A 15358-nucleotide genomic window follows, 5' to 3' on the forward strand; every position below is an offset into this window, starting at 1 on the left:
CTTGATATCTGGGAGGCTGAAGTAGAAGGATCTCCAGGTCAAGTCCTGCCTCAGCAATTTAGGCAGATACTCTCAAAAAGGGATTGGGATGGAGCTCAGCGATACAGCATCTCTAGGTTCAACTCTCAGTATTATCCCAGTATGGTACGTGGGGTGGTGGTGGTGGTGGATCTGCTAATGATTAACAACTGAGGAAGAAATTAGAAGTGAAAAACTTTCAGTTAATTTGTCTTCTTTGAAGATGCAGGTCCTAATGGCATAATTTTTTTTTTTATTATTATTACACTAAATGTGAAGCTGTTTTATACATCCACAATGCATGGGCTAGCCCTTCTAGAACTTATTTGAAACAGGGTCTTGCCAAATTAAATTGCCCAGGCTGAACCTGTGACACTCCCGCCTTAGCCTCCCAAGTTGCTGGAATTATAAATGTGTACCACCATAACTTCTTACAAGAGGTAGACAGTTTGAGATTTAAGTAGGGAATTATGGCATGAAAACTTTTCACCTGAAGATGGTCTTAAAATTAATAAATTATGGGGATGTGGTTATAGTTCAATGATAGAGCACTTGCTTAGCATGTGTGAACACTGGATTTGATCCTCGATACCACATAAAAACAAATAAAGGTATAAAAAATACAATAACATTACAAAATTAATAATTTACTAGAGCCTTTTTGGGCGGAGGAGATGGGGGAAAAGAGACCAAACACTCATTGATTCATCCAACAAGAAGCCATAACTTTATTAATGATAGAAACAGTACAAATTTCAAACCAAGCTGCAGTCATCCTTTTGAAACACCAGAAAAAGGTCCTGGCTTTCAGATGGTTACATTGTTAATTCCTATAAGAGAAAAAACATAAGGTGGTTACAGGCAAAGTAGGAGAAGATGCTTATTAAAACCTAAGGCAATTAACAATAGGATTTGGAATAATGCTTTATATCTAGCCAATACTAAACAGAGAAAAATTACTTTTCACCGGTTAGGGCAGAGGGAAACCAGGAAAAAAGACTAGGTCACTTACCATTATAGCATTTACAATATCATTACTGTTGTTCTTTAGGGCTCGGACCGCCTTTGCTCTTGACACATTTGCTTGTGACATGACTAATTCTATATCCTTAACTTCCACACCCGTTTCATCAACCTAAAAGAGGAGAGGGGAAAACAAAAAAACCTTAATAAATTACAGATAACAACAACTTAGTACTTCTTTGGTGCCAGAGTCCCTTGAATCTAGTTCTAGGTGTAAATAGGTATAAATAATGGGGGTTGAATGCCTAAAACAATAATCTACCAACAGCAAACATACCACTATTCAGAGAGGATTACAAATAGAAAAGATTTCCTGGCATACCTCTTCCTCTTCACTCTCTTCTTGTACAGTTGGAGTCTGTGTGTTTTCTTGAATGTTTGAGACAGCTTCACCTTGAACTTTGAATTTCTCAGCAGCTGCTAACTGTGCTTGCTGAGATAAATCTTCAATCTACACAGAAAGGCAACAGAGATGTCAATAAATTAGTTTGCCATAAATGAAAAATCACATATCCTTTTGACACCTTTTCAATACTCTCATTCTAAATCTATTTCAGGGAAGTTAGAGTAATATAACTGAAAACTGCTTGCCCTAAGACTATAACTGTAGAAAGAAAAGTAGTTTAGGTCTAGGTCTTAATTATGCCTCCCAGGGGACATCTGGCAATATCTAGAACAAAGAATTACCTGACCTGAAATATCAACAGTGTTGATGGAGTGCAACTCAAGAAAACTTAACTCACCTTGGCTTCCCCAAAAACTATGTAGGTATCTGAAGCTGGACTCTTATAGACATCTGGTTTTGTGATGACAAAGAGGATATTCTTAGATTTTCGGATAGTGACTCTAGTAACCCCCGTAACCTGTCGAAGACCTAGCTTGGACATAGCCTGAAAAATAGAAAAGAACATTAAAATTCCAACTTTAGAATCAGCTTCATAAAGCAAGAAATGCAACAATACCACACCCAAAGCAGACTCATGTGTTAAGAAAAAGATGTAAAAGGGGCAGGTGCCATGGTGTGCACCAGTAATCCTAGTGGCTCAGGAGGCTGAGGCTGAGGCTCTAAGCAACTCTGTCTCTATTAAAAAGAGCTGGGGATATGGCTCAGTGGTTAAGTGTCCCTGGGTTCCAACCCAAGTTTAAAAAAAAAAAAAAGGGAAAAGATGGTGTTCTAAAAAATTACACATCAGAACTTTAATCCTTGTTTATAACTTAACATCTTACCTTCCGTGCCTTCTTTTCACTCCGACTCTGTTTTGCTTTACTGACTGGTTCTTCATCAATTTCAGCTGCAGCTGCCAGCTATAAAGATAAAACAACTAAATTAAATAGAACCCAAGATCTGGATACCACAACCTCTTTGTGATTTTCCCTTTATGAAGACCCATAATTCCAGATACAATAGTCAGCCCTGATCAATTCTGGTTCTCCAGTGCTTCCTTGACCCCAGTGTTTATACCAGTCAAGAAGGGACTACTCACCTGTGCTTGTTGAGTGGTTGCTTGTGTGGAATCTTGTTCTTCAAGCTCTGGTACAGATTCATCACTGTCAGATTCTGTTCCAGAACCTAAGATGACAAACAACTTTTATAGTAAAAATTTTAAGGAGGTTGTACCTCACTAAGGCCTGCTTGGACTAGAGGTCACCACTTTAATGCTAGGCCTTACAAAGTGAAATGTTTAAAGCCAGTTTGGGAGCCAACTTACTAGTTAAACTAGTGTGTACACATCTATTAGAGACCCACCCCCAGAAATGAGGGATAATTGAAAGATACAATTTATATAGTATAATTATTCTCTTTCCTTTAAGGTCTTCATTTCTTGGCACAAACAACCAAGCATCCAAAATAACTCCAAATTTTACCCTATATTCCATCTACCATCCACCCCAGAAAGGTTTTGTCTAAAGGGATCTCCACACACACTTAAGTGGGGGGAAAATAATAAAAAATAAATAAATCACATTATGCAGGGAGAAAAGGCAAGGCACTTTTCCTTTATCCTTTAAACCTATGGAGGAGGCCAGAAGCAGCTGTGTACACACATTTGGCCTATTTTCAAATCATTCACCCTAGTAATTTGGTCTAATCAATATTGCTAGAAGATTTTCAATGATGCCAAGCCACCTTCTCTACTAGATATTGCCCTGTGATGTCTCCATTTCTTCTGAACATAATTCACATATTGAAAGGCCCAGCATCGATAAAGACTACCAAGGGAAAAAAAAGCAATATACCTGCACCATTCTTAGGCTAGGAAACATAGTTATCTATTTTTTGAAGAAAAGCAAGTCCCTGGGCAAGTGGTCATTACTAAGAAATAAAAATACAATAGCTCCAAATTTCCCAATATTGTAGCAAATCCCAGGCCCAGGGACAGGTTAGTGATGTGATAAGGATTAGAGCAAATTAACGGTCCAGCAGGTCTTGGTTTCCAATGTCAGAGCAGTTGTATTATCTGACGTGATGAAAACCAAGAATTAGTTGTGTATTCCTAGAGCTTTTGCACTTGAAAAGATCATTCTAAGTACTACATCCAAACTCAAGCAGATTTACTGGAGAAAGTGGCGCATCCTAGTGTTAGTATCGATGGGAGTTCCCAAGAGGGGTGTGGGCAACACACCATGCACACAGCAAACCAAGGCAAATACCCTTGTTGTTCTTCAGAACAGGTTGCTTGGCAGAGGGGGTTGGGGCAGGGATCCCAGCAGGTTTGGGGGTGGGCATGTCGACAAGGGCGGACTGGAAAGGCACTCCCCCAGATATTGGTTCCGGGGGAATCAGAGGCGGCAGCTCATCCTCATCATCAGGGGCTGGGGGCTTAGAGGGTGATTCCAGCACCAGCCCAGGTGAGGTCACCAGAAACTGTTGTTTAGGAAGCAGAGGGGGAACTGGGGAAGGAGCAAGAGGCAGGGAGACTGGTGGGGTGGTTGCTGGAGACACAGATGTTGATCCAGCTATAGGAAGGACCTTCTCAGAGGCAACCCCTGCTAGAGGGGTAGATATCTTAGACTCAGGGGAATGAAAAGGATCTTTGCTTTTTGCAGGAGAAACAGGGATTGTCAGTAGAGGAGCTGGTGTCACTGTAGAAAGGGGTCCTTTAGTATCATTCTTAGTTGAGGGATCTGAGCACTTAGGCAAAGCTGCAGAATTCTTCTTGGTTCCTGGGCCTTTCTGAGTGGGAACTGTGGTGACTTGTTCATTTTCTGGAGCTGAGGCCACAAGTACTTCTTTGAGAGCCTTGGGGCCTTTCTTTGCTGGGACCCCTTCAGATGCCTCAGGGGTAACGGCCCCCATGGTACATATTACTGACACTGGGGAAGCAGGGGAACCTTTGGGGGAGGGAGGAACAATGCCTGGGAGAATGGGGGACTCTTTAGGGAAAATATTCACAGCTTGCAGAGTGGGACTCCCTTTGGAGGATGGGGTAGCTAGGGCCAGAGAGGGAGAAGTGACAGGTGGGGGAATGGAGGCCCCTTTGGGGGCTAGGGCCTCTTTGGGAGAGGGAGAAGTGACAGGTGGGGGAATAGAGGCTCCTTTGGGGGCTGTGGCCTTTTTAGGAGGGGGAATAGTGTCTGGAGGAGTGGGAGTTCCTTTGGGGGCTGTGGTTGCTGGGCCCTTTTTGGGAGAGGAGATTGCTATGGCCTCTTTGGGGGCTGCAGTTGCTGGGGCCTTTTTGGAAGAGGGAGGAGTGTCCACTGGAGGAGTGGGGACCCCTTTAAGGGATGAGATTGTTTGGGCCTCTTTGGGGGCTGTACTTGCTGGGGGTTTTCTGGGAGAGGGAGGAGTCACAACAGGAGTAATAGAGGCCTCTTTGGGTGCTGCAGTTGCTGTGGCTTTTTTGGGAGAGGGGGCCCCCTTGGAGAATGGGGTTGCAGGGGCCTCTTTGGGTGCTGCAGTTGTTGGGGCCTTTTTGGGAGAGGGAGGAGCATCAGCTAGAGGAGTGGGGGCCCCTTTTGGGGATGGAATTGGTGACTTTTTCGGAGAAGGAGTCATAGCTGGGGTGGTGGGGAGCCCTTTGAGTAATGGGATTGCTGAAGCCTCTTTGGGGGAAGAAGTCACAACTGTGGGTGCCAGAAACCCTTTGGTGGATGGGGTTACTGTAGCCTCTTTGGGGGCTATACTTGTTGGGGCCTTTTTTGGGGAGGGAAGAGTCTCAGCTGGGGACCCTTTGGGGGATGAGGTTGTTGGTAACTTTTTGGAGGGACTTGGTGCCGTTTTTGTTGGGGGAGTCACAGCTGAGGAAGTGGGGACCTCTTTGGGGACTGTATTTGCTGGGCCAATTTTGGGAGAGGGAGGAGTCTCAGCTGGGGCCCCTTTGGGGGATGGAGTTGTTACAGTTGGGGGAGTAGGGACCTCTTTGGGGGCTGCAGTTGCTGGGGTCTTTTTGGGAGAGGGAGGAGTCACATCTGGGAAAGTGGGGGCCCCTTTGGGGGACAGAGTTACTGTGGTCTCTTTGGGAGAAGGAGGAATCTCATCTGGGGTCCCTTTGGAGGCTGTATTTGCTGGGGCCTTTTTGGGAGAGGGAGGCATCACAGCCTGGGGAGTGCAGATTCCTTTGGGGGATGGAGCTGCTGATGCCTTTTGTGGGGAGAGGGGAGTCACAGTTGGAGGGCTGGGAACCTCTTTTGGGGCTATATTTGCTTGGGCCTTTTTGGGAGAGGGAGGAGTCAAAGCTGGTGGAATGGAGACCCCTTTGGGGGCTATACTTGTTGGGGCTTTTTTGGGAGAGGTAGGATTCACAGCTGAGGAAGTGGGGGCCCCTTTGGGGGATGGAACTGCTGGTGCCTTTTTGGGAGAGGTGGGAGTCACAGCTGTGGGACTGGGGACCTCAGTGGGAGCTGTAGCTGGGGGAATGGGGACCATTTTGGGGGACAGAGTTGTTGGTGCTTTTTTTGAGGAGAGAGTCCCAGCTGGAGGAGTGGGGACCCCTTTGGGGGATGGGGTTACTGTGACCTCTTTAGGGGTTGTACTTGTGGGGGCCTTTTTGGGAGAGGGAGGAGGAGTCACAGCTGGGGGAGTGGGGAGCTCTTTGGGGGATGGGGTTACTGTGACCTCTTTAGGGGTTGTACTTGTGGGGGCCTTTTTGGGAGAGGGAGGAGGAGTCACAGCTGGGGGAGTGGGGACCTCTTTGGGGGATGGGGTTACTGTTGCTTCTTTAGGGGATGGAATTGTTGGGGTCTTTTGGGTGGAGGAAGGAGTCTCTTCTGGGGTCCCTTTGGGGGATGAAATTGTTGGTGCCTTTTTTGGGGAGAGAGGAGTTGCAGGTGGGGGAGTGGAGACTCCTTTGGGGGGTGGGGTCTTTTTTTTGTGGTGAGGAGCCACAGCTAGGGCAGTGGGGGCCTCAACGGGAGAGGGAGGAGCATCAGCTAGCAGGGCAGGGGACCCTTTGGAAGATGGAGCTGGTATACTTTTTGGGGAAGGTGTAACAGCTGGGACAGTTGTTGCTACCTTTTTTGGGGAGGAGGGAGGAGTCTTAGCTGGGGCAGTGGGGACCCCACTGGGGGCTACGGTTACTGGGTCCTTTTGGGGGGAGGTAGGAATCTCAGCTGAGGTAATGGAAGTTTCTTTGAGGGATGGGCTTGCTGTGGTGGCTTCTTTGGGGGCTGTAGCTGTTGGAGACTTTTTTGGGGAAGGAGGAATCTCAGCTGGGGGGTTGGGGGTTCCCTTGGGGTTTGTAGCTGCTGGGGTCTTTTTGGAGGAGGTAGGAGCCACAGTTGGGGCAGTGGGGGTCCCTTTGGGAGATGGGCTTGTTGGGGTCTTTTGGACTGAGGAAGGAGTGACAACTGGGGGGTTGGGTACTCCTTTCAGGGCCAGAGTTGCTTGTGGCTTTTTGGGAGAGGGAGAAGTCTCTGCTGGGGGAGTAGGAGTCCTTTTGGGGGATGGGTCTGCTGGGGCCTTTTTGGGGGAGGGAAGAGGCACAGTTGTAGGAGTAGAGGCCCCTTTGGGAGTGGGAGAATGCTTCTTGGTTAGTGAACCTTTAGGGCCTTGAATAGAAATATTGGCCTCTGGAAGGAAGGAAGCTTCAACTGGAGAAACAGAAGATAAGAGATTTCCAGCAGGAACATCAGGGATAGGAGAACCCTTCTTGATTAGAGGTCTTTTAGTCTGAGGAGACATACCAGTCCCGAAAGGAGATGCAGAGTCAGTTATAGAAGTCATGCTTCCTTTGGAAGATGTAGAACCACTGGGGTCCTCATTTGGGCACACAGGAGAGGAAACTAAAGGTGCCAATGATGAGGTCTGAGAAATACCATCAACTATCTCTGCACTGGACAGAGCAATCCCAGCTGGGGGAAGGGGGGGAAAGGGCACAGACTTAGGAATTTCAGGAGTCAGCGTCAATGCTACTGTAGAAACAGAAACATTCTGAGGGGATAAAGTCATAGCTGGAGCCACAGGGCAACTTTCAGAGGCTGGAGAAACCAAAGGTAAAGTAGTAAGAGTACAGGTATCTTTGGCAGTTGTAGAAGCCACCCCCATATGGTCAGCACTTCCCAAAGGAAACGTAGCTACTGCTGGAGCAGTGATAGAACTTTTGAGAAGCAGACTAACAGGGTCTGGGCTTGTATAAGGATCTGTCTTGACTACAGAGGTTGAGGAGTTAACATCCAGAGAAGAGGCAATAGCACTGGCTGCCTTAGCTACAGGGAGAGGCTCTACACAGTTTTTCTTTGCTATAGTGGTTTCAGGAGAAATTATCTCCAAAGATGATGTACTTTGGGAGGAATTCTGGGAAGATGAGAGGGCCAAAGGTAATGAAGTGGTGCCTTCCTTGGTAGGGAGTCCTGTCTGGGTGGGAGATATAGGAGCTGGCAAAGGACAGACTGGTATGCTCAGAGTAGTTGCTATCTGAGAAGTAGGAAGCTCTTTTTGAGCCACAGGTGACATAACCAAAGCAGTAAGGGAAGCTGGTTCTTTACTACTTATGGGACCTGATGAAATTGGAGGAGGCACAGAAGTAGGTACCTCAAAGGTAGTAGGTGCTGCAGAAATCATAGAGGGGTTAGTCATCAGAAGTGGGGTGGTTCCAACAGAAGAGACAGAAGTTTCTTTAAAGTCTGTTCCTGGAGAAGCAAGAATTTGAGTCCCCAAAGGCTGATGAGTGGCATTAGGAGACTCTTTAAGACCGAGCAAGGCTGTAGGAGATAATGAAGTAGTGGTAGTTAAAATTGGGGAGCCAGAAGGGTAGGAGGTTATGCCAGTCACTGTTGAGGGGCCTTTGTCAACAGACAGAGTCAGAGAAGAAGCTGGAGACCTCATTGGAAGAGCAGCCACAGTACCAGTAACCAGCTCATTTCCCGAAGGAAGGGGAGAAATCACAGATCTCTGAGATGGATAAGAGGTCCCCAAGGAAGAATGATCTACAGAAATGGTATTCACTGCAGGATTTAACAGTGTACCAGGAGCTGCTTGACCTAAAGGTTGGATAGAAGAACCCTGATGTAAAGGTGTAAGATGAGAGCCCAGAGAACTAGGGAAAACTGGTGGGATGCTAGGAGCCACAGTTTGAGAAGAGGTCACTGCAGGAGTAGACTGGGTTGAAAAAGATAAGGTAGAAGGTGAACTAACAGGCCCCTTCGGGCTGAAGCTTAATGGGTTTTGTGGGATCAGAGCTGAGGAAATGGGGATACTTTTAATCTGAGAAGTAATGGCTGGGGGATTAATGCATGGTGTCAGAGCACAGGAGGTTACTCCAGATTGAACAGAGGCCAAGGGATTTCCAACATGGGAAGGAACAGCACTGATTATACCTGGAGGACCTGAAGTTGGAGTAGTAGCTTTTGGATTAGGGAGTACCTGAGAGGGAACCTGAATAGGAGAGGGTTTTGGTTCTGAGGGAGTAATAGGAGCTGGTAGAGATGTCACTGACCCTGACTCAGCCATAGCAACTGATGGAGGTGAGACAACAGGGTTAGGTGGAAAAGCAGAACTCTTCTGAATTGAGTGGGGAGCCAATGCAACAAGGGCCAAGGGAGCTGAAGAGGAATGGGCACCTTTCAGAGTTGGCCCTATCATGGGAGAGGCCAGAGCTAAGGCAGCTGGGGAGATGGGAGGCCCTATTAGGTGCGGTAGGAAAGTTGGGGTGTTAGGGAGAGTTTCCAAAGGCATGGCAGTTCCAGAGGATGGCTGGGGAAAAGGAGCTTCAAAAGGGGTTGAAGCAATACTAGAGGGAGAAGGAAATGGGGAAGGCTGGTTTGCAACTGCTAGAGGGCACTGTTGGGGGGCCAGGGAGCAAGGAGGGGTAAGAGGAGGTCTAGACTGCCCTAAAGCAGCAGTGACATTCAAGGCTGAAGGCATAGGAAGCACAGCTGGAGGAGAAAAGCAAAAAAAAAAAAAAAAAAAAAAAAAAAAAAAAAAAAGAGATAAAGGAGGAAAAAAAAAAAAGTGAGTTATGCAGCCCAATTTGGTACAACATGCCTCATAAGAAACAATGGAATTTTAAATCTGAGAATGAAAGTCACCACACAGGATTAGACAACAGTGACAAGCAACACCCAAAGTTCCCCAAACATTTCAGTGGTAAAGTGAGAACACATTCTTCTACACATTCTAAGTTCTACCAAAATAAACCCAAAATTTCAGGATGGGGAAAATAGTTAAAAGTAGCCTATCGTTAAACACAAAGAACAGAGGCTCAGGAATGGACTGGGAACAATATACTTTCTATCCTTTCCCAGTTGTGCCTTTCCCTTTTCTCCTGAAATGGGACCTCATTCCCAAGTCTTTAAGCCAACATAATTATCACTAGAACAGCTACCTGTCTACTCAAGATCGTGAACTGAAACACTGAAAACTGGAATAAGGATGACAACAGGCAGACAGAACGATGGGGAATCAGCTGAATGAGAAAAAGTCTTAAAAACGAACAAACAACAACAACAACAAAAAAAAAATCCTCTAAAGTTTCCACTAGGCCATGAAAAATATCACTGTTTTCTTAGGAAGAGGAAGCTTCACATAATTCAGTTCTATTGAAGTTGAAACTCTTCAGCCCCTTACCCCCTTATGTCTTAGTTTACTTAGCAAAACCAGAAAGAAAGCAAACAAAAACACCCAGCCACAAATAGGTTGCACTTCATATTCTACCCTTCCTCAGTAATGTTAGGCTCTTTAGACATCATTACAAGATGAACTAGACCTTCAGGGAGACAGCTTAGTCACCAGGGTAGGGACTGTATTATGAAATTCTAACCCAACTTGTTAAACCAGACTGTGGTTCTATTTTGGAAGGAGAGCTGTAGAGTGAAAATAATATAACAGACCCTAGTATTTTTATTCTGCCTGGTCTATTTTGTCAAAATACACCAATATTTGACACTATGGTAAAACTAAGTGAGAGGTTTTCTAGAGGGAAAAAAAATACCATATATGTAATTTAGAAAATAAAATCAAATTAGATCAACAAATGCTCAATGCCCAAAAGGGATTGTTAAAGGGGGCAGGGAGAGGTTGGGCGCAGTGGCGCATACCTGTAATCCCATGGCTTGGGAGGCTGAGACAGCAGGATCATGAGTTCAAAGCCAGCCTCAGCAATGGAGAGGCGCTAAGCAACTCAGTGAGACTCTGTCTCTAAATAAATACAAAATAGGGCAGGGGACATGGCTCAGTGGTTGAGTGCTCAGGAATTCAATCTCCAGTACCTGCCCCCAAGGGGGGAGGGCAGTCCATAGCATCCAAATTCACAACTCAACCAAATAATCTTCTTAGTTCTTATAGTATCTGACTATATAAAGTCAAGTGGCTCAGGAGAATTGGTAATCAAAGTCTTATGATTACAGTACACATACTTTCAAACACGTTAAGAATTTAAAACATGGAATATGTTTTCTTCTTATTGGATCTCAAGATGGGATAAGACCCAAATAACTTGCCTTGCAATCATAACCAATTTCCTGCGTTAGCTTTTTCATTTATTCTAATAGACTACTTAATTACAGTTACAGATGAAATTTTTGTAATTTATCACAGGTACTCAATATTATACACTTTCTGTACTCAGACTAATCAGAATGTTTAGCAGCACTAAGGATTATTTCAGAAATCAAGTTCTGTAGTTTGGAATTAGATTATTCTAATTTTATCCAACTTTCAGTCTCCATATTTGAAAAATTAAGTGGTACAATGAGACTGAGATAATGTCTAAAAGTCTTGTTTAGCGCTGAAACCACAGAATCTTTAGATACCAGTCTTTCATCATCCCATTTCATAAATTTCTTGTAGCTAAAGCATTTCCTATTACTCATTCCCTACTGAGAGCCCACATCCTTATTCTCTAGCAGCTGTATTAATCCCTTCAGCTGCTAAAATCAGACAGGTGGGGAGAAAGAACCACAATGTTTTCAACTGTAAACAACTTTAACTCCAAAAAAGGTGAAAGAAATCGCCCTTGAAATTTACAAAAAACATAGGATAGAGATCATAACCTTAAGATTCCCTTCATTTAGTTTGCACAACTGACCCAGCAACACTATCATTTTACATCTTTCCATTGCCCCAGTTTTCTAGAGATGTGTTTCAACCGGAATCAAAAACTTGCCTTCGCACTAGATTTTACACCCATTAATTTCAAAGATGAAGATCAAAGGGAGCATTTATTTCAATGTTGGGTTCCAGACAATGGCCCAAGCACTATTTCGGCTTTCAACAAATATCTCAGCATCAACCCATAAAACAAGTTAAACCAACCTAGGACTCTGGGGCTCTGTAGGACACATTTACCACCAGCACATACCTCATCAGACATGTGATAAAGGCACAATGCCAAGCTCTGCTATCTAAAACCTTGATGCAACTTGCTGGCTGGGACTTCACAAAAGCTCAGGTCTCCTTGGGCGGCCTGTGTGTCATCCAGTTCTAATAGTAAGAATCACTGATCCCCCTCCCCACTCAATCTTCCCAGGAGGTGGCAGTTGCAATTCACAAAGCAGGTTAGTGAATGTGAACATTCACAAATCTTGATACAATTTTTATTCCTGCTCCCTAAATAAGTCCCTCCAGAATAACAAGTTCTCCTTTCTGGTAAAGCTACAAAACCATCGTAGCAAATTAGGTAGAGATAGAGTCTTCTTTGTCACTTTACTCACCAAATGGTGTTAAGAGTCTATCTTAATTAACAGCAACTATAGGAACCTACCTGTCTCAGCTTGGGGCTGTGGCAACTCCTGCTCTGTAGCAGGGACGGTTTCTGTGGCTTCACCGGGCATTTCTGAAGGAAGGGAATAAAAAGGAGGCCTGAATTGACAGGGGTGCACTTGCCCAACTCTGAATCAACTATTAATAACTCAACGGAGGGTTGTTAAATGGGGGGAAAAAATCATGAAAATGTCTGAGGACCAACCTTCCCAAAGTTATTAAGAATAGGTGGGAAAAGTGACTCTCAGATATCTATAAAACGAATCACCTGAGTACGCTCCGCAGAAAGCAGACTTCCCAGTGCTCAGGGTTTGTTGTATTCCACACTCTTGATCCCACAAGACCAGGAATCACCTTTGCATTCTCAACCCGAGAGAAAGGATCCGGTCTGACTCCCAACCGTTTAAAACCTCTGACGTACTTTGAGCCCCCTCCCCTTTTAACATTTACGCTACCTGGGCTCGGGACCCCCAGGTCTTCTGAGAGCCGGGAGATGAAAGAGGACGCCTTGGGTCCCAACACTCCCCTTCTCACTATAAGAACGGTGTTTAGGGTTCTGAGGCTGTGACCCCTTAACCTCCTCTGGATTTCTGCGAAGCCGTTCCCAACAGACGCACTCAGCTTTTGCCCCCAAGACTACAGTGACTCTTATATCCCCTCCATACCCGGGTTCTGGGCCTGGCCCGTAGGACCTTTATGCCCCTTTTTTGCCAGGACACCAACTACAGACCCCCTTTTCTCCGGAGACCCAGCGACTAGTAGGAACCCTGTAACTGTACAAAGACGTCAACTCTCCTCAACTCTGAATCCCCCGGGCGGTTCAACCTGCGAGAAAGGAGGATGGCGGCGGATGGAGTAGCGGCGCAGACAGCACTTACTGTGCGGAGAACGCGAGACCAAGATGGCGGCAGAAAGAGAGCGAGCAAGAGCGTGACCCACGCCTGTTGCAGAAGGAAGCCTGGCGCGGAGGGGGCGGGGCCACGATCCGATTCCGGGTCAGGAGCTGTTGGAAAACACTTCCTTTATCCAATGACCCTGAGGGCTGTTTCTAGGGCGCGGGTGGTGATGAGTTCTAAATAAGGGTAAGAATTTAGAACCCGACACACTGGCCTGGCTGGAGCAGTCCTTGTGGAGCGAGGCAGCCCTCAAACATCCCGCCCCTTCCTTTCCAGCGAGCGTGTTTGCTTCCCGAAGGGAAACCATAGAGAAGCTCCGCCTACGGGTCCGCAAAGTAGCAACAGCTGTTTTAAGATTTCCCCTACTCAGAAGCAGGGAAACGCGACATTAATTAATAGCGAACTCCAGAGATTGTATTGTCACCATTGTAAAGTAGAAATGACATAAGTTAAATCTCAATTATTTTATTTTTAAAATAGACGATTTGGGACGTTGTTGACGTCAGATTCCTCTCCCCGGCGCAGCGGGGATTATAGGCACAGACACAATTCTTTTTGCTTATTTTGGGCACTTCTTAAATAAATCTGAAACTCTTCCATTCTAAGGGCCCGGGATCCCATGTTAAGAATCTGTGCTCTGTACAGGGTTCTTGAGAAGTAGAATGTAAAACCAATGCTTTGTTAATTTAAAGGTTACTTAACTCCATACTATTTTCTAAGCCCTAAAAAACGACAAACCAAACACAAACCTGAATTATCCAAATCAGCTAACCCTATTTGGTATAATGGCTTGAAGACGATTATGGCTGACTTTTAAGAGAAGCAGTGAGAATTTGAAATGGGGGAAAAGGGAGCGGGCGACCACTTTTCCTTCTGAGCACACCTGTAATCCCAACGAGGCAGGAGAATCAGAAAAAATTGGAGGCCAGCATGGGCAATTTGAGACCCTGTCTCAAAATAGGATTAGAATGTGGTTCGGTGGTAGAGCGCCCCTAGGTTCAATCTGAGATTATTGGGCACAGTGGCACAAAAACCAAGGGGGAAAACAAAAGTCGTGTATATGCCTATAATCTCCCCACCCCTAGTAACCTAATTTCAACATCGTCCTGAAAATAATTGGGATTTAACATAAATCATTTCTACTTTTCAATGGTGTAATCCCAGTGTTTGGGGAGCCTAAACCAGGAAGATGGCAAATTCCAGGTTAGACTCGGCAATTTAGTGAAATCCTGTCTCAAAAAATAAAAAGGAAAAAAAAAATTAAAACAAAAAAAAATAAAGGAAATTAAAAAAATAATTAAAAAGGACTGGGGTCGTAGCTCAGTGGTAAAGCGTCCCTGGGTCTAGTAGCCCACCCCAAACCTCTACTATAGTGAAGTGAGGATTAGGATTAGTGGGCCAGGATTAACCCAGATAGCAGAATTGACCAGGAACAATTTGGAAATTCTCAGGAGAGGCTATTGTGGACTGATTAAGAACAGACTCAGATTTTCAGTGTAGTCCATTTACCTTCAGAAAAAAAGTGAAAAACTGGCCAATTATCTCCTTAGACAAAAAAATAGCATCTAGTATGTGAGTAGATGGGAATAAACTGCTATTTTTTCCCCCCTCTCTCCATGAAAATGCCATTATTTAGCTGGTTGTGGTAGTGCACGCTTTGGGAGGCTGAGACAGGAGGATCAGGAGTTCAAAGCCAGCCTCAGCAATGGTGAAGTGCTAAGCAACTCAGTGAGACCTTGTTTCTAAATAAAAAAAAGGAAGGCTGGAGGTGTGGCTCAGTGGTGGAGTTCTCAAATTCAATCCCTGGTACCAAAAAAAAAAAAAAAAAAAAAGAAACAAAACAAAACCAAATCCCAAACTACATATTGACCATTGCCCTGTTTTCCTTAGCAAGCCCATGGACTTAACAAAAAACTCTGTCCTAATGAATAGCTAAGGAAGGATGTACTTTTTCTTTGGGTTTTTTTATAAATTGGACATTTTTAGATTTTAGATGCTGTTTCTGTGCCTTTGGTTTCTACACTTCTATCAGTGGATTGGCAAATCAGGGAGAAATGAAGTCAGTAGACTTTGATCATGTTTCTGTTTTCTTCATGAACCAACATTTACTTTTTTTTTTTTTTTTTTTTTAGAGAGAGAGAAATTTTTTTTATATTTATTTTTTAGTTTTTGGCGGACACAACATCTTTGTTTGTATGTGGTGCTGAGGATCGAACCTGGGAGATAGGCATGACAGGCGAGCGCGCTACCGCTTGAGCCACATCTCTAGCCCCAAACATTTACT

The 15358-nt window shown here is 44.9% G+C and overlaps 1 protein-coding gene across 3 annotated transcripts; it reads right to left on the reverse strand.

Moving 5' to 3' along the window:
* Positions 1 to 722: 722 nt before the first annotated feature.
* Positions 723 to 13161, reverse strand: Naca (nascent polypeptide associated complex subunit alpha). 3 transcript variants are annotated; one of them, XM_076854730.1, is made up of 8 exons: positions 13057 to 13161; positions 12180 to 12251; positions 2526 to 2611; positions 2269 to 2346; positions 1785 to 1931; positions 1364 to 1492; positions 1031 to 1153; positions 723 to 848 (listed from the first exon to the last, which is right to left on the reverse strand). In XM_076854730.1, the coding sequence occupies exons 2-8, from the start codon at positions 12247 to 12249 to the stop codon at positions 834 to 836; spliced, it is 648 nt and encodes a 215-aa protein (XP_076710845.1). In that variant the 5' UTR covers positions 12250 to 12251; positions 13057 to 13161; the 3' UTR covers positions 723 to 833. The 3 variants fall into 3 exon arrangements, with proteins under 3 accessions (XP_076710845.1, XP_076710844.1, XP_076710843.1); XM_076854729.1 differs by lacking the exon at positions 13057 to 13161 and adding an exon at positions 13004 to 13022; XM_076854728.1 differs by lacking the exons at positions 12180 to 12251; positions 13057 to 13161 and adding an exon at positions 3694 to 9382.
* Between the last annotated feature and the right edge of the window lie 2197 nt (positions 13162 to 15358).

The sequence above is a fragment of the Callospermophilus lateralis genome, chromosome 4 (genome assembly GCF_048772815.1).
Source record: "Callospermophilus lateralis isolate mCalLat2 chromosome 4, mCalLat2.hap1, whole genome shotgun sequence".
NCBI classification, from domain to species: domain Eukaryota; kingdom Metazoa; phylum Chordata; class Mammalia; order Rodentia; family Sciuridae; genus Callospermophilus; species Callospermophilus lateralis.